This window comes from Bos javanicus, chromosome 19, assembly GCF_032452875.1.
Source record: "Bos javanicus breed banteng chromosome 19, ARS-OSU_banteng_1.0, whole genome shotgun sequence".
NCBI classification, from domain to species: domain Eukaryota; kingdom Metazoa; phylum Chordata; class Mammalia; order Artiodactyla; family Bovidae; genus Bos; species Bos javanicus.
Window position 1 is genome coordinate 51627015 of NC_083886.1, and position 23159 is coordinate 51650173.

The 23159-nt window shown below is 54.0% G+C and overlaps 1 protein-coding gene and 1 long non-coding RNA gene across 2 annotated transcripts; one reads left to right on the plus strand and one right to left on the minus strand.

Annotated features, from left to right (window-relative positions):
* Window positions 1-146: 146 nt before the first annotated feature.
* On the plus strand, window positions 147-16514 carry OGFOD3 (2-oxoglutarate and iron dependent oxygenase domain containing 3). The gene is made up of 9 exons (XM_061392448.1): window positions 147-237; window positions 2624-2841; window positions 5899-5974; window positions 7121-7163; window positions 8689-8753; window positions 9686-9742; window positions 10009-10162; window positions 12239-12362; window positions 14430-16514. The coding sequence occupies exons 1-9, from the start codon at window positions 164-166 to the stop codon at window positions 14564-14566; spliced, it is 948 nt and encodes a 315-aa protein (XP_061248432.1). The 5' UTR covers window positions 147-163; the 3' UTR covers window positions 14567-16514.
* A 3020-nt stretch (window positions 16515-19534) lies between these two features.
* Window positions 19535-23026, minus strand: LOC133232704 (uncharacterized). Its single transcript, XR_009731437.1, has 3 exons — window positions 22939-23026; window positions 20164-20582; window positions 19535-19670 (listed from the first exon to the last, which is right to left on the minus strand). It is a non-coding gene; the product is annotated as an uncharacterized LOC133232704 (long non-coding RNA).
* Between the last annotated feature and the right edge of the window lie 133 nt (window positions 23027-23159).

The window sequence follows — 23159 nt, forward strand, 5'->3', positions numbered from 1 at the left end:
CTCGACCTCCGATTGCTCAGGCCTGGTCACCAGCTCGGAGGTTGAAGGCTGAGGGTGTCGCTTCGCGTGCCCGGCCGCGCCGGCCTCGCGCTACCTCTCGCAGCGCTCGTCCCGGGCTTGTGGCGGCTCCAGCATTCGGCCTAGCTTCGCGGCAGCGTAGCTAATGGCACCTCAGCGGAGGGGTGCTCCCAAGGCCCCCGAGGGCAGCGGGGCAGCGGAGCGTCGGCGCCAGAGCAGGTACCAGATAGCGCCGGGAGCGCGCGAATGGTGGCATGGGCGGGGCCTGGCCGAGGGGCGGGGCCTAACAGGGGCGTGGTGTCGGGTGGCTGTGGGCACGGCCCGGTCAGAAAAAGGTGGATCTGGTGCAGGCAGGGCCTTTCCCGGAAAGGCACTGCAGTGTGGGTGTGGCCTGGCCGCGAGGGGCCTGGTTTGTGGTTGGGCGAATCGGGCGCCTAGAGGGGCGTGGTCGTCCGGAGGGCGTAGCCTGCAGAATCCCTCCCGGACCGCGCAGGAAGGGGTTGGGCGGAGCTGCGGGTCGGGAAACCTTCCTTGACCTCCTTCCTCCCCAGTGTGTACCGAGGGCTTTGTACCTAAGGCTTTGTGCCGAGACTACGCACGGGGACTGGCACTCAGAGGTCCCCATCGTCTGGTCTCCGTGTGCTTTTCTCAGGGCTGTGCACGTGACGGTTCTCCGTTGGGGGACCCGATGAATGAATAAATGATCTCATCAGGTAGCCTTCGAGGGGATTCTGCCTAAAGCTTTCAGAGCCGGAGTGTATTCACTTCAGGATAAATTACCTTCTCGTCGTGCTTGCCCAATGGGCCATGGACCTTGCTCCAAATCCACTTATGTTTCGGCAAGATTCTCAGTCTGCATTTGGGCCAGCTTACCCTGAACAGGGGTGCTTATTTTGAGGACAACTCAGGGAAGTATAGCTTCCAAATCTGGACCAGGAGGCTGTTTTTTCCCCTCTTGTCTCTACCTCCCTCTTTGTCCCTTTCTGTCTCAGCACCTGGGGTGTCCCAGGCGAAGGTGTCAACAGCTTTGTGCCCACAGTAGGATTTCAGCCCCTGCTGCTGAGATGGGCTGGCAGTCTCCCTGCCCTATTGGGGAAGAAAATACTGGCCCCATTGGAGTTAGGGGCCTACCCTTGTCTAGTTAGAGGAGACCAGGTGGGCTAGAGGCTAGACAGCAGTTCTAGGTGGAGGATGGGGGTCTTTGTGACCTGGGGATCTATGCTCTCTGTTTAAAGTGACCATGTATCCACCCAATATGATCTGACTCAGCTGTGCCCACCTTGAGACTTATTTAATCGGAATTTGTGTGTTAGAAAGTAAAAGTGTGAAAGTGTTAGTCGCTTAGTCATGTCCGACTCTTTGCAACCCCAGGTAGTGTACCCTCCAGGCTTTTCTGTCCATGGAATTCTCCAGGCAAGAACACTGGAGTGGGTAGCCATCCCTTCTCCAGGGGATCTTCCCAACCCAGGGATCAAACCCTGGTCTCCTCCATTGCAGGTGGATTCTTTACTCTCTGAGCCAGCAGGGAAGCCTGTGTGTGTTTCATATATATAGCACTTTGAAATGTGGAGGGACATATAAAAATAGAAGGCAGACTTCCTGGTTTTCAGGAATTAATCATATACTTGAAGACATGAGGTGCACCTCCTGAAACAATGTCTGGATCGCTTTTCTCATTTCTGCCAGTCCTTCAAGCCCTACACATTTTTCTCAGTTAATAGAATACAAGACTGTTCAGTTACACATATGAGAAAACACATACACATGTACACAGACACACATATGAGTGGGTATACACCATCCAGACACATAGATATACGTGTGCATGCACACACACACATGCACACAGAGACATGCCTGCAACTTCTGCATAGACAGTGTGAATCCAACAGTTAACCCAGGTGGTACAGAAAGTGTCTTAGTGTGGAATCATTTCTGTGGTTCTTGCATTCCTTTCCCGGCTGCCTGGTGGTTTCAGTGAAATGAGTTTGGTTCGTGTTTACCTTAGTTCACCCTGGTAGCTCAGCTGGTAAAGAATCCGCCTGCAATGTGGGAGACTCGCATTCGATCCCTGGGTTGGGAAAATCCCCTGGAGAAGGAAAAGGCTACTCACTCCAGTGTTTTGGCCTGGAGAATTCCACGGACTGTATAGTCCATGGGGTTGGAAGAGATGGACACGACTGAGCGACTTTCACTGCCTTAGTTCACGTTGTGTGTGAGTGTGCACCCTAGGGCCAGTGCATGGGGTTGTGTCAGTCATCTTCAGATGCAGGCAATGTGATCGATGTCACAGGCTCTGTCAGGATCTCCCAGATGGTTCTCCATGGACATGGCCAGGCTGGGAGGGACCGCGACTAGCAGTTCGTCTTGTCCTCAGGGGCATAGTGAGCCCTGTCTGGTCGTATGGGGCGAGGGGCACATTCCCCACCATGTCCTCGTATGCTGGCAAGTGCCTCTGGATTGATGGAGAGTAGCTCTGATGATGACCAGTGTGGGACCCCTTTAAGGCTGTAACTAAGTGTGGGTGTGGTCTCTGGTCATTGTGATCTGAGTTTTCAGCACACGCAGTTGCCTTCGGGTGACCACAGCTGTTTTCTGTTCTCAGCACCAAGAGTGTCCGGGCGCCTCGGGATGTGCGCAAGAAGTGGTTAAGAGTCGTTGTCCTGGGGTCCTGCACTGCGCTCGCCGCCTGCCTGTTCTGGGGCAGCCTGGGGGGTGATGACGGCATCACTGAGGTCCTGGCTCACCGCAGCGAGATCCTGCCAGGCAGGTTCATCGAGGTGCCCTGCTCTGAGGACTATGACAGTCACCGAAGGTTTGAAGGTACGCAGTGCCAAGGTGATTCAGGAAAGAGCAGCATGTTAACATAGAATTTGGTGTGTTCAAAATGCATCTGTTTTTACTTTGATGAATTGGTGGGAATCAGGTCTAAAGTCATGTGGGGTTGGGGGTACAGGCGGCATTCCTCCCCACTGCCCCCCCACTACGTTGGTTAGCTCACACCTGTTCTGGGGAGTGTGAGTGTTTCAGGCCCCACCAGTGCAAGGGCAGGCCCAGGCTTCACTGCCCAGGCTATGGCCAGTATTTTACTGAGGTGCCCCCCACCTCAGTGTGGATTCCATCTGGTGGACGAGGTGGTTTGCCTGGAAAGATGTAACAGAATTGGGAAGATATCAATGAACAAGTTGAACTGAGAAGAGACATTTTCTGTCTTAGGGGATTGTTAAATCAGAAAATGTTGCAACAGGAAACGTGATACCAGGGTCCTTCCCACCATGGCGTTTGTCCCATCCTGGCACCTGCCTGCTCTGTGGAGGGCAGCAGTTTTAAAAGCCTAGCCAGAGTGACCGGGTCTTAGAGACAGAACTTATTTTTTCTATTCAGAGCAGCGCTTTGAACTTGAACCAAGAAAAAGATTGCTGAGTCCTTCCACCAAGGGGCACTGTTGTGATGCGCACAAGTTGGGTTAAAGTGAAGGGAGGTGTGTGGGCTCCTTGGCAGAAATGGACATGCTGAGGAACTGGGGTTCCCGTTCCCCTCGGGGGTCAGGAGTGGACAGGTTCTGTTGTGGGCATGCTCTCTCTGTCTTGGTGAGCTTTTTTCCTGTAAAGTCCCAGCTTTTGACAAAGTATGTTTTTCCCGTGCTAAGTCACTTCAGTTGTGTCCGGCTCTTTGTGACCCTGTACACTGTAGCCCGGCAGGCTCCTCTGTCCATGGGATTCTCCAGGCAAGAATACTGGAGTGGGTTGCCATGCCCTCCTCCAGGGGATCTTTCCTACCCGGTAATCGAACCTGTGTCTACTGCATTGCAGGCGGATTCTTTACCGCTGAGCCATTATTTCTCCTACCCCTTTAATAATTTATCCACATTAAAAACAGTTGGAATGCGGCAGAGGAGGAGTTGGTGTAGATGGAGATGGGATTTCAGTTGGGAAGGTGAGAAAGTTCGGGAGATGATGGTGGTGATGGTCACGCAACAATGTGAGCGCAGTTAATGTCCCTGAACTGGCTAAAACGGTAAATTTGGGGTTTTATATATATTTTACCAGAAAAACACAGCATCGAAGTCTCTGGACTCCCCCCTCTCACCCTTGTCTCCTCCCATAGCTGACAGGGGCTCTGCCTGCACCGGACTTGTGTGTCTGGGAGGCACATCTGTGTGCTTGTGTCCTGTGCACTTGTGTACATGCACGGCCATCACCACCACTCACAACTCACTTTCTCGCCCAAATGATACTCTTTAATGCTCATTCATATTCAGTGTGCTGTGTCCTGCTGGATTTTAAGATTTCAAGATTGATGGAACTTGAGTTCTCTCTAACTGCCTGGTAGCTGGAGACCATAACCTGTATGGTACAGAACCAACTTTCCTGTTGGGCTAATATGTTTTTGTTCATGTTGCATGTGTACCTGAAAAAATGTCTGTTTTTGAATGGTTGTTGTGAAGCTCTGACTGTCTCCTAGTCTACACTCCTCTGGGCAAACTGTCTTCTTGGACGTCTTGCCTTGTTCAGTTATCAGGAGCTGTGAGGCGGGTCTCCACCTCAGTGGTGGGCCTGGTGGCTGCCTCACGTGTTTGAACTGATGTCACTTGGTGCTTCTGTTGCCCCTGCATCTTCCTGGTGAATCGCTCCTATTATCAGTCTCTTCCCCTCTCATAATTCTTTTGTCTTTAAGTGTATTTCTTTGTATGATATCACTCCCCAAGCTGCTGTTTGGTTATCGTCGTTTTTGCCTTTATCGTCGACCTTTAGGGAGTAACCCTTACAAAAAGCATTTTTGTGTTTTAATAGAACACAGATCTTGTATCAGTAGGGTTATATTTAGCTCCATGGAACTGAGGCACCCCTTCCCTAATGACCCCCAAGTAGAAGTTTATCCACCCAGAGAAAGTCACCCCAGGTCAGCCTGGCTCCCTGTGAGCCCTTTGCACTGAGCCCCCAGCTCTCCCACTCAGCGTATGGTTTATGTGGTCCCAGGACACCTCCAGGCACGTTCCAGGCAGGAAGAGGGGAAGGAGGATGAAAGCTAAAGGTCAGCCAGCCCAGCGTGTCCTGAGAGTGTTCCATTAGCCACATATCCTGTGGTCCACCCAGCTCGAGACAGCCAGCCTGCCCTTTGCACCAAGACACAAGGCACTTGCTGAGCTCATCCATCTCTGGTGCTCTGCCTCATCCTGGGCCCATCCATCTGACCCTGGCCCTGTCCACCCTGACCCTGGCCACTTTATCCCTGGGCCTGTCATGCTGACCCTGGCTGTGTCCGCCCTGGCCCTGATGCTGTCCACCCTGACCCTGATCCCACTTTGCCTCTTTCACCCCAACCCTGGCCCCATCCCCATCCAAGCTCCCCCACCCTTCTTCCTCTAAGCAGCTCAGTCCTGGCTGTAGGACAGAGGGAGGCAGGGGGGAGTGGGTGGGGAGCACCTTAAAGCAGCTCTGCAAAAGGATAGCAGCTACAATTGCAGGCACAGCTTTGGTCATCCAAGAGGGACTTGCCAACAGGTCTGGATCTGTGGTCAGGTTCAAGAATGTCGTGGATGCCTCCTCTGGGCAGAGTGCCTGGTGCTTCCAGAGTGGCCTGCCTGGCAGGGCTGCCAGGAACACAGTGAAATTTGTATGGGAAGTTTCACAGTGAAATTTGATGTAGGGGACGTGCATGTACTGGAAAGTCACCATTGCTTATCTGAAATTCACTCTGACCACGTGGCCTGTAATTTCCAAACCTGGCCCCCTAATCCTGTGAAAGGCAAGGCCCCAACCCACAAAATTCTGTTGTCCCTGAGAAGGGGGGCCCACATGTGAGTCCTTGACAACGGCATGCTTCTCTGTGTCGGGGTTCAGTGGGGGCTGTGTGTCATCCTGACTTGACTCTTTCTAGGCTGCTCCCCGAGGAAGTGTGGCCGGGGCATCAGCGATGCCGTCATCACCAGGGACGAAGCCCGAAGGATTCGCAGGTACATGCATCTCCGAGCTTCTGTCCTGAACAAGTGGGAGGGTGAGGCTGGGGCGGGGAGCAGAGAATTACTACTAAAAGGATGATTTCAAGAGATTCATTTAGAATTCCCTAAGAATTCCCCAGCATACTTCCAAGGGCAAGATGGGCTTTTCTGATTTCCAGGAGGGAAGGCTATTGCCCTCAGTGATGTGGTTGCTGATAGAACCTTCTGGAGGCCCAGGCTCTCTCCAGGGACAGCTGCGGAGATGGAGAGGGGATGCTCTGTTTTGGTCTATTGGGGAGGTGGGGGGGATGCTCTCCTATCAGCCGTTGAGGGGCCCAATGGACACTTGTATAGAGACAGCGGGTTTACCCAGTGGCCCCAGGCAGTTGCTAGACAATATTTCAGTCTCCTCTCCAAAACTGATTGGGATCAGTCCTCCCACCAGCTCGCCATAACTCATGACCGGGTAGGAGGTCTTACTTACAAGTAGTTGGCATTGGATTCTTTCTTGTCTTTTAGAAGCAGATCTTGGTGCTTTGACTTTTCCGACATGGAGTTCAGACACAGGCATGTGCCTAGTGGAGCAGTGTCTGGTCTGTGTGTTGAGCTGAGTCCCAAAGGGAGACTCTCCTCCTGTTTCTAGATAACCTTGTAGGGGCCACTTGGGTAGGGGGGTGGTCACTGGTGTGAGGGCTGGATCCAGCCCCTAATCAGTTTCCGGGTGGCCATGAAGCATCTGTCAGAGGCACCAGAAGCCCCTGCGTCTTCACTGACATGGGTGGTCCTGTGAGGTCCAGCCCAGGGTACCACATGGCCTCTGCCTCCTGAGCTGGTGATTACAGTCTGCCTCCCAGCCTGTGATGACAGGAGAGAGACTTTCCAGCCCAGAGCAACCCATTCAGCTCAGCACCAGGTCTCTGAACTAAAGATGGAAAGTAAGCCCACTTGTCCCCAAACCGTGTGATAGGATGTTAGTGAGGTGGTGACAGAATACTAACATTTACTCAACTTGAAAGTCGAGTCCTTTGGTCTAAACATGTGATTCTGTCATAAACATTAAGCAATCCGTTAACATTGTGTTCGCTGTGTGATTGGTGTTTGTCTAGAAGTATCATAGATGATGCTGTTAACTGAATTCTGACTTAAGATCTTCCCCTACAGCATAGCCGAGAAGGGGTTGTCCCTGGGAGGATCCGATGGAGGGGTGAGTTGTCTGTTGTTCCTGCTTCAGTTTTCTTCTTACCCCTTTGGCTCTGCTCTCCCTCCAAGGGGAAATGAGGGTATAGGATGTTCAGGCCCTCACAGATGCAGTGTACGGACTGTTGTCCACTGAGTGAGACTGCGGGGGCCTGTGAAAAATGGCCCCTGAAAAATGCATCCACCCAGAACTGTGATGGGACCTTATCTAGGAAAAGGATATTTTGCAGATATCATTAAGTTAAGGGTCTCAAGATGAGATCATCCTGGATTATCAAGGTAGCCCTAGATCCAGTGACAAGAGTCCTTGTAAGAGGAAGGCAGAGGGAGGTTTGAGACTGAAGAAGAGGCCATGTGAAGATGGAGCAGAGTGGAGTGATATGCCACAAACCAAGGGACCCCTGGTGCCACCAGAAGCCCAAAGATTCAAGGAAAGATTTTCCCCTGGTGCCTTCGGAAGGAATGGGACCCTGCTGACACCTTGATCTCAGCTTTCTGGCCTCCAGACCTTGAGACAATGAATTCCTGCTGTTTTAAGCCTACCATTTACAGCAACCACAGGGAACTCAGGCCAGTGCAGCTCTGTAACTCATCCGCTTCCTGGGTAGCCTTGAGAGTCCATCTGTGCGACCACCTTACGTTGGAGTTCTCACGTGGTCCCAGTGGGGATCTTCTCACCCAGTGTGTGGGTCCTAGGGGAACATCTGCTCTCCTCTGGATAGTTCAGTCATTATCTCTATGACTCTTATTCTGCAGACTCTTTCCTTTTGAGTTCTGAAAATTAAGCTTCTCCTTTTATTTTGATTCAGTTCAAGGGGAATATTTATTAAAACCTATTCGTGTGTGGACTCATCTTTTACTCTCTGCTCAGCATTTACGTGAAAAGTTCTGTTGCAGTGAATCATCCAGGTTTAATATCTTTAAGGGCCGTTAACATTTTTTAAGCCCAGATTGTGTTCAAACAAACCCCCTGGGATGGTCATCGCATCAGTGAGAAAAGATGCCCAAACAGGATAGAGGTGGTCCGTGCTCATGCCCCTTCCCCTCTTTTAAGACACGGAGAAGGCCTTCTGGAGGCTGGGTGGGCAGGGGTCAGAAACACTGGTGGTTCATTAACGAGTGATGACCCAGCAATTCTGCTCCTGGGCATTTACCCAGGAGAATGAGAGCATCTCCCGTGATAAAAACATTGTCCGCCAGTGTCAGAGCTGCCTTATTTGCAACAGCCCTGAACTAGGAGCCGCCCACATGTCCGTCTCCAGGTGAGTTAGTCACAGGGAGGTGATATGCAGTGAAAGGAGCCAGGCTGAGAGCGAGTGTACCTGCATGACTCCAGGGCCTCCTGTTCTAGAAACGAACCAGCACCCCACACACCTTTGTCCAAATGTCTTGAAACCCAGCCTGTGTGCATTGTCACCCTGACCTGTGTGTGCAAGGATACGTCTTGGGAATTTGTGTTTAACGTTGATGGCTTTTAGAGCTTGGTCATCTGCCAGGCAGCCCTCATGCTACTCTGCCAACATCTTTTCCAGGCATCCATCCTGGACCTGCACTCAGGGGCCTTATCTGTTGGGAAGCACTTTGTAAACCTGTACAGGTGAGAACCTGGGGTGAGAGGGTCTGCCCGTTTTTTATCCGGGGACACCTGAGTGAGGCTTGTGTGTATGGATCAGAAGGGCTTCAAGTCTTGGGGGAAAACCTCAACATTTGCCATCAGGCTGTGGCCAAGTGAGGACTGGGAGATTAAGCTCTTCCGAGGGGCTGGGTACTCACTCACCTTGCTTTAGGAAACAGTCTAGTCGGGAAGGGGCCAAGAGATAGGGTTGGAGGGAGAGGTGAGTGGCAGGCCAGGCTCCTAAGAGCTGCCTCCTGAGGGCCAGGAGAAGCAAGAGATCTCCCAACCTTAATAAATGTCACCCCACTTGGTGGCTCAGATGATAAAGAATCTGCCTGCAATGCAGGAGACCTGGGTTCGATCCCTAGGTCTGGAAGATCCCCAGGAGAAAGGAATGGCTACTCACTCCAGTATTCTTGCCTGGAGAATCTCATGGACAGAGGAGCCTGATGGGCTACAGTCCATGGGGTCACTAAGCATTGGACATAATTGAGCAACTAACAGTTTCACCTGCAAGGTACTGCCCTCCCACCCCCCACCCTCTTCTCACACGGTTATTGTAGAAAGAGCAGCTGCAACATAAGAAGGACCAGCTGATTCTCAAGGACTTGCTAGTTAACTGTAGGAAAGACTGAATTTAAAGGAAACGTGTTAGTCGCTCAGTCACGTCTGACTCTTTGCAACCCCATGGACCGTAACCAGGCTCCTCTGTCCATTGAATTCTCCAGGCCAAGAATACTGGAGTGGGTAGCCATTCTCTTCTCCGGGGGATCTTCCCAACCCAGGGATTGAACCTGAGTCTCCTGCATGGCAGGCAGATTCTTTACCATCTGAGCCACTAGGGAAGACCCAAAGGAAATAAGGAAACATTAATAAAATGTCTCATTTGTTAATACTCCTTATTCTTTTCACAGATACTTTGGGGATAAAATACAAACTATCTTCTCAGAAGAGGACTTCCAATTGTACCGGTGAGGGAAGGAACGCCCGGGTCAGAGGTGGGGAAGGTAGTGGGGGCATGGGAGTGCTGGGGTGAGTCCTGCAGAGAAATGGCACTCAGGTTTCTGGTTTTGCACATGATACCCTGTCACATGTGTGTGAACCCACGTGTGTATCTGCTCACCTTTCCTTCTTCTCCAGTTCATGTCTTTTTGTGGTATGGTTTGATATGGGTCCCATGGACCCGTGGAGAATCCTCTTCCAGCTGCTCTGAGTGACACGTGTGTCCTCTTGGCAGGGACGTGCGGCAGAAGGTCCAGCTGGCGATCGCCCAGGCGTTTGGCATCAGTGCGTCTTCGCTGCACCTGACGAAGCCCACCTTCTTCTCCCGCATCAACAGCACAGAGGCCCGGACAGCTCACGATGAGTATTGGCATGCTCACGTGGACAAGGTGAATGCAGCTGGGGCCCGTCCACTGAGGTGCTGTCTGTTCTCATAGTTGGGGTTTTAGATGTTTCCTCTCTGGTGATGCTGTCAAGGAAATAAGACTTATTTCTCATGTGGTGAGGTGAGAGAAGATGGTGAAACGCATGTTATGGAACAGGAAGGGCCTGGTGGGGACCATCCTTTGCTACTTGTTCCCAGATGCGGAGCTGTCTCTGCCTGATCCGTGAGCTTCATCAAATGTCACCTAACCCGGCCTTGATTCAGCCTTTCTGTTGGGTGGTCTCCCCTTGGATATGCGTCCCCCACCCCTGCCCAGGAGGCCCCCTTTCCCCCCTTTTTTTGTGGGGATAGATCTCTTGACCAGACTCTCTTGGATTCTGTGGATTCCTCTTCTTTGACCTCCTGTTGTTCCCTAGACACGGTGACACCTAATCTATCAATGTCTTCATCAGCCACAACTGAAGCCCTCTCCCGCCTGCCCCTCAGCCCCACCCTGACCTGCTCGGCCAGCACGCCCAGCATGGCGCCAGGGGAGAGTTGGCCACAGAAACGTCTGAGGGCTGTTGGCGGTCACCCCAGCTGCGAGTGTGCTCAGGTGACCCAGATAATCTCTGCATTGCTTGATGCTGGAACAAAGGAAATAAAGTGAAAAATAAGCCGAGGGTTTGGGCAGAAGCTCGCAGATTGGGCTTCTGCCTGAGATTCGGTCAGACATTGGTGTGTTTATTTAATCTCAACTGTCTGAGCTTGACGGAGGAAGGAGCACTTCCCTGTGGTTAGTGAGACTGAGGAACCCAGTATTTAATTAAGCTAAAGTGAAGCAGCTGCATGTGGCCAGTGGCTCATCTGAGCCAGTGTAGCTCAGGGGGTTCGAGGGGACTCAGGTTGGAAGTTTGGGCATCACCCCGGGTGCTCCCATGGGCTTACGATTGATCACTGGGTTCAGACTCATCCATTTATGATCAAGCTTCCTGTTCACTCTCACCTCACAGGTTTAGCAGCCATTGCCTCATTGAATAATCATTCTGTAGATGCATTATTTCATTAGGGAACCAGGGCTGAGACCTTCAGTGTAAGATCATCATAGACATTGCAGAGGGGAAAACAAGGTTCTATGGGGTTCAGGGCAAAGACATCATGTGCTGAGGACAGATAGGTTCATGCAGCAAATGGGGAAGGGAGTTTGGGATGGAGTCTGGGAGAATTTCCCTGCGTGAAGAAAGAGCAACCCTCTGCATAGTGTGAAGGGTGGGTTTAGAAGAGACAACACTGAAGGTAGCCTGGTTCCTTGATCCACTTTGAAGGAAGAAAGATAAGGAAGATATTCTTCAGGCAGAGAAAGCAAGTCAGTAGTGATGAGCAGGGTGGCCTCAGACATGTTAGAGCTAGGAGGTCTTGTGACAGGGTGTACAGGACCTGGGTGGTTGTCATAGCCAAGGGGTCGCTCATGTATGGATGTGGCAAAAAGGTGTTCTCCCATGAGGGGACTCCAGGAGTGAAGCATCTGCTCCTGGCTGTGAAGCTCTCCAGCCTCCGACTCAGAACAGCTCAGGCCCCACCAGCCTCTGCCATCCCCACGACCTGCCAGAACCTTCCTCCTTCCCAGGCCACTGTGCTCACATGAGTTTGGGGTGGTTCCTTTGCAGTATCTGAGCTGGGTGGGTAGGAGAGGGTGAGGCTACTGGACACCCCCCATCCCGGTCTCTTTTAGGTTCTGTGCAGCTCAGTGGATGTGAGGTTCACTGCTGAAGCAACTCAAGGGCACTGCCCTGAGCTGTTCTCAGGTTTAAGCCACTCTGATATTTGTTTGGTGCCCTGATACCAGATAAGGAGCCCCAAAATGGGGTCTTGGTGGGGAATGTGGAGGGAGCCCAGGTCTGTGTAGAAAGTCCAGCTCCACAGACAGTGCAGTACTGAATTCACCAGAAGGTGACAGGGCCTTGGTCACCTTGGCAGGCTGGTGCTCAGCAGAGGGTTTTTTGCCATTGGGAGGGCAGTGTGAGGCCTGGGTTCTGTCCTTCCCTGAGAACCAAGCCCTCCCACAAGCAGGTGGTGACGTACCCTTGTGCTTTGCCCACAGGTGACCTATGGTTCCTTTGACTACACGTCACTACTGTACCTTTCCGACTACCTGGACGACTTCGGTGGGGGGCGGTTTGTGTTCATGGAGGAGGGGGCCAACAAGACAGTGGAGCCAAGAGCAGGTAGGACTCACAGGTGGAATCTGGGGTGCTTGACTGTGCCTTTCCTGGGATGCTGAGTTTACAATTGATTATCTCCTATGAAAATTAACAGGGAAATATGCCAAGGGTTTTCAGTGTTCCCATCTATTCACTTTCCAGCCCCCTCCATTCCCTCCTGCGCATCCAGGTTCCAACAGGTACATTCCTCTTCTGCCTCAGCATTTCATGGTGTGCTGGTCTGGTGACGATTTTCTGAAAATATTCTTATTTCAGCTTTTTTCTAAAGGATATTTTCACTGGAGGTGAAATTCTGGATTGGTGGGTTTTTTCTTTTTTAAAAAACCATTTTCCTTTTCCTCTGGCTCCCTTGTTGCCATCACCACTGTCACCTCCCTATAGTAGCTGCCTCTTTGCTCTCCACCTGCAAGCTGCTCTCTAGTCTCTGGTTTCAGCAGTTTGACTATGATGTGCCTCAGTGTGAATTTGTATTTATCCCACTGGAAGTATTTATCCTGACAAGCTTATTGGGTTAAAAGTCAAAGTTTTCATCACAGTAGGGAAAGTGGTCATTATTTCTTCAAATCACCTTTTTCTGTACCGATATGAGCTTCTCTTCCCTCCAAAGGTCCAACCTGAGGGATGGATGGTTTCCTGATGTCCCACAGGCCATGAGGAGATTGACTTTTCCTCAGTCTTTTCTTCTCTGTTCTTTGGTGCCTCTGTTTGCAAAGTGTGCAGAAACACTGGGGGCCCCTAGAGACCCCCTACTCTTGCTGCAAGTCAGCGATATTTGATAACCGTGTGTGCAGGGGTGGGAGTGCAAGGATGGCATGGATGGGCAAGGAGGCCATTGAGCCCACTGTGCAGACTGGCCTGGCTGCTTGTCTGATGTCTCAGGTGTGATTGAAACTGGAGAAACCAAGGACAAAATGTCCTTTAACAACTTGGGCCTCAGGAAGTGGTGTGACTCCAGATTGCTCTGGGAAAGAGTGTTTCCTTCAGGTCAGGGGCAGCCTGGCTGGTCCAGAGGAGGGTCTGAGTTCCGGGTGTCCCCAGGCCCCGTGTGGAGGTTTCTGCGTGTTACATGTTTTCTTTTGTTCTGCTATTTTCAGGCAGAGCACAGTTCTTTTGTTTACAACCAGAAAACAGTGGACTCTGGGGTAGACTTTTCTCCTCTTTTCAAAGATTTAGCGGTCAAGTTCCTGGCAGTGACCTTTGAAGGGAAATGAAGTTGTCATGGAAAATTTTTAAAAATTGATTAGTTTGTTTGTTTATTTGGCTGCATGTGGCCTTAGTAGTGGTGTGTGGGATCTTTCATTGTGGCCTGCAGGCTTAGTTTCAGGTGGGATCTTAGTTCCCTTACCAGGGATTGAACCCATGTCCCCTGCATTGCAGGGTGGATTTCTGGATCACCAGGGAAGTCCCCGTCATGGAACATTTGGTGCTGGGCCACGTGGTAGGAACATGGCATCTGTGGGATCCCAGGGCTCCTCCCTAATGACTCCATTAGGGTCAACTCCATTTGTCCTAAAAAAAAAAAATCTATAGTGGTATATGTGAGGCCAGTTAAATATTGGAGCACATAGACACTGGGTTCTCTGAGCACAGATGGCTGGAGGACCCGCCCACTCCAGGACCTTCAGAAGCCCTCTCCTGTGTCCTGTCCTGGCAGGAGGAGGCAGCTCCCTCCTGCCCTGGGAGGGAGCTATAGGTGTTGGGTGTTTGCCTTGACCTGTTTTTCCTAATTCTCTGTTAAAACATTGTCATCACCCTCCAGGGTTTGGTTTTGTTCCCTGTGTGATTAGAAATAAGATCCTCAGGTGGGCCTGGGGAGGTCACATGGCTTGTAGGGGCCCCTGAGGTGGGTGGCAGGGCCTCACTGCAATTCTAGGCTGACCCACAGAGAGGCTGTGGCCAGACTGGGGCATCCTTCATCCTGCAGGTTTGACTCCAAGCCCTGACTTCCTGCATCAGTGGTTTCTCCAGCCCGCAGGTTCCTTGTGTCCCTGAGTCGGCCTGAACGCAGGTCCTCTGAGGCCCGGCCATGCGTGTGACCTCGAGGTCATGCTTTGTTCTCCCTTCTCCCAGGTCGGGTATCCTTCTTCACCTCCGGGTCTGAGAACCTGCATCGGGTGGAGAAGGTCCACTGGGGCACCCGCTATGCCATCACCATTGCCTTCAGCTGCAACCCCGACCACGGCATCTCGGACCCAACGCTCACGTAGCCCCCTCAGGCGGCCCGCCCAGCAGCCCTGCCCGGAAGCAGCCACGCTGGACGTGCACCCCTCCCCTCCTGCTCAACTCATTTCTACCATTTCCACTGAACAAGGTGCCTTAGGAATCATCCCAAATTTTGATTTGCTAACGTTTGATCATTTTTCAACTGTGAGTAAGTAGAGGGGACCAGCTTCCCCTCACAAGGATCAGTGTTGACTGTACTGTGCTGACGTGGGGCTTGGGAGCTGGCAGGGCAGCTACTCCCTCCTTTCTCAGGAAGGAGTCCTGTGCCCGGGGTGGAGTCCCTATTTGTCAGCAGACAGAGGGTCATTCCCTGGCCACTGGAGACCAACTTAAGTGCAGATGAAGCCAAGTGGGGCCAGCAGCCTCTGCTCGGGGAAGCAGAATCAGTGATCATGACACCTTGAGAAGGTTCTGGGAGCAGGCAGCTCCAGGGGCAGCAATAGTGGGGCTGGGAGGGCTAACAGTGCTGGATTCTGGATGGAGGTGAGCATCTGATATTCTGGTAGCTCTGTGCAGAGCACCCCAATGCTGCCGGCCCCTGAGAGTCACCCTGACGCTGTGTTCATGCCAGGCTGGGCTCTGCTCCATCACCGGCCAGGGTCCCTGACACAAGCCTGAAGTGTGCTCCCAGTGTGGCCATCCTCAGCTCACCCGGGACTTCCTGTCCAGCTGAGGGTCTGTCTGCGCAAGTTCAGGTCTTTACAACCCCCTCCTCGTCTCAGAGCCATCCATGCCTTTTACGTAAAAGTAATGGTCATGGGAGCCAGGAATGGTAAATAGACCAGCCATGGGGGAGGCCTAGGCAGCACAACCCAGGGGGAAGGTCGTGTTCATCAGTTGGCTTCTGCCAGGGTTGGGCAAGGTTTCAGGGCTGCCCTACAAAGCATCTGGCCTGGGGTTTGGGTATCTGCTGGGAGAAGAGTTAGTCATCCTGCTCCACCTGCCTTGAGAGAGCCCCAGAAATGGCTGTGGGGGCAGGACTCTCCTGGCCACCCTGACCTGGGAGGAACTGCAGCACCTTCTCCTCCGCCCACCCAGTGTGAACACTTGCCCCCTGTGTTACAGAAAGCTGCACCCTTGGCCACCACAACCCCACGGGTTCCCCAAGCTCTGCAGCCATTGGGCTCCAGGGAGGGGCAGAGGTTCTGGACCCTGGGATGAGCCCTTGTGAGGCCCGTAAGGCTTTAGTGAGGGTCTGGAAGCTGGGACCCTTGGGTCTGCACCTCGGTCTGCCGGGAGTCCCTCCTGCTGGTGGGTGATGATATGCATGTCTCAGCACTGTGGGCCTAGCTTCCACGTGCAGACGATGACGTGGGGTGTGCTCCCCTCTAGATCATGATGACAGGTTGTGGGGAGGTGGGCCCTCCATCCCCACAGGAGCCTGGATCGTGGTTCCTATTTCTAAAGGACTTCAGGCAGATCTGGGAAGGATGAAGGCAGGCTCTGGGTGGAAGACCGGGGTGACCTTAGGGTCGCAGTGCTTGGACACACTGTCTCTAGGTTGGACCAGCAGCCTCAGTCTGTGCAGGAAAAGCTGTCTCCTCCCGTCCAGGTTGTCCTCTGGCTTCTCCCAGTTTGGCTTTTCAGAGGTTGGTTGCTTTGGCCTCGGAATGGGATGCTGTGAACTCTGATAGGGAAGCCCAGCGTGGGCCTCTCTTTGTTCTGTAACTTTTGAGTTATCTGAGTGACGCTGTACCCTCAGTTTGAGGATGGGCAGACGTCCCTGGGTGTTCCATGGCCCACATGGCCACTTGCTACATCTCAGGGTGGTCGTGGTGGGGCGGGCGTGGGTCTGATGGTTTAGTTGTGGTTGAAGTGTTTTAGAAATAACTAAGATACTGGTTTTCATTGACAGTCTTTGCTACTTATCCTATTCATACTCATCACAGAGGTTCTTGGACAAAGAAATAAAGATTTGGGCAAAAACAAAAATGTCCTTCATTTAAAGAAAAAATGTGTAAGCCCCGGAGATGTATGTGCACGTGCTGGGTGGCCCCCAGCAGTGCTCACCTGGGGCCTCGTGAGCTCCTCAGTCCTGCAGGGAGGTCCTGACCGAGGGTGGAGTGGTCTGTTCCAGGGAGAAATGGGGGTCCCGACATACCCTCTGCTGAGTGACTTATTTCCTATTAAAAAGTGTTTAGCGTCTGAATCAAAGAAGGTGAGCATTGGTCTCACTGCTGGAAAGAGGGGCTTGCCGCTCCGGCTCTGCTGGCGAGCCAGCCACCAGGGCCAGGCCTGAACACGGCTGAGCCTCCATGAGAGTTGAAGCCAAAACGTCAGGTCTGGAGCTGACCCAGTGGGATGGGACCTGAGCTGGCCTTCCTCCCTCAGCTGCAAGTTACCTTTCCTGCCCTGCACAGGAGAAAAGGGCAAGAGATTGCAGAAGCGGCCGCAGTGTGCCAGGGAGGGCTTCCAGGGCAGGTGTGGCCCCACCAATTGTGCGAGAGTTGGGCTTGGCCAGAGCAGGGACGGTGGGGTCGCTTGTGTCACCTTGAGGCTGGCTTTGCCTCTCACAGCCTGGCACCTCCGCTGTGCCAGGCCTCTGCCTTCTTACCGGGTGGGCAGGTGCAGCTTATGCCTCACCCTATGCAGTGGTGCCTGGGCCTCAGGGCAGCCTGGGAGGAGGAGGGTCTCGGGGTTTGGGGAAGCTTGGAAGGTGCTCGGCAGCAACAGATGGCAGGACCAGGCGTCAGCACTAGCAGGCAGGAAGGACGTGGCTGTGCCATCCCCATGATTTGTGTGAGGCCCATGGGCAGGCGCCGCAGAGCAGGGGGCTGTGGCTTCAGGGGGTTGTTGCAGGGGCCACAGGGCTGTTACTGGAGGGATAAGGGATTTACGGAAATCTCCACAGCTGTCCACCCCATCTCAGGGCTGATCCAGAGCAAAACACCAGTCTGTGTGTTCCCCTTCGAGTTACAACTGGAAGCGCCTTGAAGGGTCTTGGGATCCATGCTGGTTCTCAGTCTGGATCTTCTAATCCTGGAGCCACTTCTCTTCCCTGTTCTCCCCTCCAGCATGGTCTTCACACGAGACTGGGACCAAGCCACCCCCGACCCCACCAGCCCTCATCCCCCAGGCAGCACCAACTCCCGGGCACCTTGTGGGCTTGCACTGTGGGGCCTTGGGTGGGCCTTATGGGCTTGTGCCGAGGGTTTTCTCATGCCGTCTAGGGAAGTGGTCCCCATTGCCGGCCCCCTAATTGGTGGCATCTCTGCCCTGCCCACTGGGTACTGGCTTATTTGCCTTCTGAAGTCACAGCATCTCAGGGCCTCCCACACCTTCTAGAGGTTTTCACAGAGAGTAGGAGTATGGGGACACTTCTGCTCACCCCTGAGACTAGGCAACCAAGGACCTAAGACTCTAGTGATGTGAGTCCCCAGTGATGCAGCCTCTTCCAGAAACCAAGCCAGTCACACCAAACTCTGGGCCCTGGCAGTGCTCAGCCTAGGAAGGAGGGGCTGTGGTGGAGTGGGATGGGCAGCAGGTGGGGGCAGCAAGATTTTATCCCCTAGCATGTGTACAATCTGAGACACATTGACAGATTACAAAGCAATACTTTGGAAGGAATGATGCTAAAGCTGAAACTCCAGTACTTTGGCCACCTCATGTGAAGAGTTGACTTATTGGAAAAGACTCTGATGCTGAGGGCAGGAGGAGAAGCGGACGACAGAGGATGAGATGGCTGGATGGCATCACTGACTCAATGGACGTGAGTCTGAGTGAACTTCGGGAGTTGGTGATGGACAGGGAGGCCTGGTGTGCTGCAATTCATGGGGTCACAAAGAGTCGGGCATGACTGAGCGACTGAACTGAACTGAACTGAAAGCAGATGAGATGGAATAGCAGATTGAGGCCAAGCAGGGCAGAATACCAGTGAACCAGACATCAGTCAAACTTCAGACTGGAGACTCCTGGTGGCCCCGGGGAAGAGGGAGACATCCTCAGTCCACATCCAACCCATCTCAGGGTCTCCTTGGACGCACTGACATGTAAATACCAGTTTCTTATCTTGATCTTGAGTTTCAGGAGAAGTGTAGTGCCCCCATTCCTCCCCGGAGGAGACCCTCCAGGCTTCTGCCATCCCAGCGCCTCCCACCCCTCAGTTACCCCTCTGTAACTATTCACCCCTGGGGGCCTGAACCCCCACCTCCTGGCCAGCACACCGTGCCCTGCAGAGTAGTGGGAAGGGTCTGGACCAGGGTGGATGGCTGTGCTCTATCTCCTGCAGATCTGTGGGCCCATCTTGATGTTCCTTCCATCTCAGCACCTTTGAGGCCAAGCAGATCCCAGTGGACCTGGGGGTGCAGGCCCCCCTTCCTGAGGCCATCAGGGACACCACTCCCACCTGCAGCTTGGGGGTCATGGCTACTAGCCTCTATCCCAGTGGACCCAGAAGGCGGGGGCTTAGAATCTTGCTGTGGCCACACACCTGGCCAGGTGCCCAGCTTGAGCCCCTTGCCCCTGCCAACTGTCCCTGGGTTTCCTAGACATGGGGGGAACTCACTCATCTCCTCTCATTCCCCTTGATAAAGAACAGACAGCTGGGGAACACTCAGGAAGGACCTCATTCCTGAAAAATTCTGGTAAACAGGGAGGAGGAGGAGGAGGGAGGAGAGAGGAAGGGGTGGTGGGTGGACGCTGTCCAGGGTCTCTGCACACCCAGGGTGGGTCCTGGACCAAGACCTCCTTCCCAGGAGAAAGCGGGCCGTGTGCTTATACCTGCTGCCTGCTCCCAGAGTCGCCAGCCCCCAACGCCCTCCCTGCCCACCCCACATAGCCAAACCTGCCCCTCCCGCTGCCCTGTAGGGACTCTGAGGCACTAGCAAGGTTTGTGGGGTGGAGGGGATGTGGCAGGGAGTAGGGGCCGAGCAGTGGGTGTTGTAAGGTGAGTGCAGAGAAAAAGAGAGTGAGCGGGATAGTCAGGCAAGAAAAGGAAATTTATTAGAGGGAAGAGAGAGGGTGACTGGCTCTTAAGGAGAACCAGTGTTCTCTCTTTCTGACGGAGTCCTTCTTATACCCCACCAGTGAAAAATTCTCTGAAGGGATGGTCACATAGCCAGATGTCTGGAATCTGGTGGTCTTGCAGCTCTGAGAAGATAGGTGCCAGTGAGATAACAGGATGCCGTTTGGGCAATTTGGTCAGTCTCACGGATCACTGTGATTTATTCTTTGTGAGGTTGACATAATGAGCCGTCTTATCAATGAGACCCCATGCGGGCCCTATCGCATGTTCTCCTGTGCCTGTGTCTCTATGAGGACAGTGCAGGGTGGGGGTGGGGTCGCTGTTTCCTGGGGACCCCCGCCCTCCATGCCCACCAGCTCCTCGGAACCCTCGCTGAGGCCTTGCATCCATGGTGTGTGGGTCTTGCCTCCTGGGGCCAGGCTTCAGGCACAGACCCCTCATAGGGGGATTTGGACCCCTCAGCTGGGTTCAGGACCTGCCCAGGAGACCCCAGCTGGCACCCCAACTTCACTGTCAGCTCAGGCGGCCCTCCCATATCTGTCACAGGTGGGGATGCAGGCTCACGTTACTCCTTTAGCACCTCCCCCATCCCTGTAGTCATTCATGCACCAGGACTACCTCCTGGCCGCGTCTCCCGGGCTTCAGCTGCCCACTGGCCAGCCTGGTGTATTGTGGGGTACACACGGTCCATCCTAGCTCTGCTGACGCTTGGGGAGGACGCAGGATGAGGGGAGGAGTGGGGAACATTGGGAGACCAAGGGCAGAAATGGAGGTTCCCCATCCCCCATCAGGCCCCAGGCCTGGCCTCAACTCGTCACAGCCCTGGAGAAGAATCTTGGCATGGGGCAGCCAACTCTGATGCCCAGGCAGCCTCGGCATTTCACACTGACACACAGTTTTGGGTTGAGATCAGGCTCTGGGCTTTCAATCACACTGCGGGGTGCCTCAGGCCATGAAGGGCAAAGGGGAATAGACCCACTGAGCTGAGAATGGGTGCTCCTGGCTCCTTGTGGGTCCCGCGTGGCCTGGTTCCTCAGCTGTGAAGTGGGAATAAAGAGAATTTTGTAAAAACAAAAGATGACCCAATGGTGAGCTCGCTGAGGGGCCCTCCTGGGGGGCCAAGGAATTTGCACATGGAGGAAGGGCAGAGGGGTGGACTGGAGTTCCTGGGCCGCAGAACACCCAGCTGCCTCCTGGCTCTGATCCCGCTCAGCACTCAGGCCCACCAGGCCTCCGTCTCCACAGCTCCAGGAGGGGAAAGGTGGCAGGACAGAGCCATCCCGCCTGGGGGCCCGCCCTGGGCAGCTCAGGGGATGGGGCTCTCCTAGCTTGGCCCCAGGAGAACCCCCCACCCCACCCCCTGCATGGGCCTGGGCCCTCGGCCAGCCTGGGAAAGGCAGGAGTCTGGTGCTCTTGGCTGCTGGCTGTTGGCAGCCTCTCGGTCTTCCTGCTCAGAGCGTCATCTGTCTGGAATGCCAATGGAAAAACCTGCTCCTGCAGGTGGCCCTGGGGCTCTCAGATTCCTAGTTTGGTGGTCTGTGGGTGTATAGGGCCCAGGCTAGACTCTGGCCATCCCTACCTCCTGCCTGGGGTGGGGGCTCTCCCCTTCTGCTAGCTGAGGTCCCTCCTCTGTCTTGCCTGGTGGGTATGTAAGTGGAGGTGCCTGTGAGCCGAGGGCTTTCTCCAGGATGGAAAGGAGCCCCAGCATCCTGCCCCCCAAGCCTGGCCCTTCAGGTGGGCGTGTTCAGGCATGGAATCAGGTCAGAGTTCAGGTCTCTACAAATTGGCTGGGCCACCCTACCAGGCAGGGCCACTGTCGCTGGTACTGCCCACCCCTGAACTCCATTTGATAAGGATGGTCTACAAAAGCAGAGAGAGCTCCCTGGGCAGGTAAACAGCGGTGTCTACTGGTTGTAGGTGCAACCTGATTCCCAAAGAATGAGTTCCTGAAAAAATTAGGAATAGCGGAAACTTTGGACTGTGTGTGTTTCTTTGTTGATGAGAAATTTACACCAAGTGCGCGGTCTTGGGCGTGCAGCCGGCGACTCGGGCACTCTGTGTGCTGCTGCGAGAGCTGGGCTTTCTCTGCCTCCCACCCCTGGGGACCCACGGGAGATTGGAGGGCAGGACTCAGGGCACAAGTTTGTGGACTGGGACAGGCCACTCTCCTGGGTCTGAAAAAGCCCGCGGGTCAGCAACCAAATCCTGGCCAAGGCTGAGCCTCTTGGAAACTGTCCGGCCTGTGGGGCAGGAATGTGCCTGCACCTGGTAAATCCATCACCCGAGCCTCCACCACTAGGCTCCTGGATGCCCCTGCCTCCTGCGAGCTTGGCTGTGAACTCGGCTGTGCACTCATCCAGCCCTGGTTCCTTCCCCCCTCCACCATCTCCAGGAAGACAGAGGACAGAATATGGAAGGGCAGCAGGTCCCTAGCAGAGGGACACAGTTTGTCCATTCATACATTCATTCATTCCCCAGTGGGTGCCAGCCACCACTGTCCTAGTCACAGGCCCCACAGCCTGCCTGATCACTGTCCCCGCTCCTTGTTTTCGCTATAGGAACTGCGGGGAGTGGGGTGGGAAAACTCAGGGAAGAGGGTGCAGGGGGTGAGGATGGGATGGGGAGACATGCCCATAGGCCTGGCCCTGATGCAGTTGGGCACCCAGTCCCCATGGCTCTGTGCCCAAGGTCTTCTAGAGGAGCTTCACGCACCAACCCCAGCAAAGACCTCCCCATCCAGCCCGTACCCTATTAACCCAGATTCATGGGAGCCCCGCTGGAACAAAATCCATATTCACAAAACTTTCCATTGGAGCACAGTTAGTGTCTCACAGAGGGATCCCAGCAATCTTCTCTGAAAAGAAATTCATTCCCCCGATGCAGGGTGGGGGCTGGGGGTGGTCCTGGGCAGTGGTCAGGGACCCAAGTCAGTGTAATGGTGCTTTGTAAGCTGTCAGGAGCACTGTGGGCTGAGCCTGGCCTTGGTGTTTTGCCTCCTCATCCGCAAGTCTGGAGGCTGGGTGTCTGGCATTTAAATGCCGAGACCTCATCCATCACCCTGAGTGACCTTCAGCCTGAATGCTCATCCATCAGACAGTCGACAGCCTGCTCATCCCCACCGCTAACCACCACTGCCCTGGAGGCCCGGGCTGGACTCAGACAGCAGGTCCTCTTAGCTCCTGACATACTGTGCTGTGGGAGAGGAGCACTCGCTGCACCTCCCATCCTCCCTACTCACTTCCACCCCCTCCCACTCCTCTCTCCCCCATCCCCTCCTCCTCCTCTCTTCCTCCATCCATCCCCTTCGCTCCTCCCTCCCTCCCACCTCCCTTTTCCACACCCACTACTGGCCCCTCTGCCCAGCAGGGCGGTGGCCCCAGGTGAGACCTCCACCTGGTTTCAGGAGCTCTGGGTCTGACGCTTGTAGAGTGGAGAGGGACACTGTCCCCGTTTTCTGGAGTGGTGGCCCGTGTCCTGCTCCCTCTGTCCCCGGTTGCGTGGAAAGCAGCTCCGTGCACAGCCTGGTGGTCCCCTGTTCAGGAAGAGCAGAGGCTGTCATGCAGGACGTCCAGTGAAGACTGTTGGGTCACTGGGGACCCTGACAACGGGGGAAG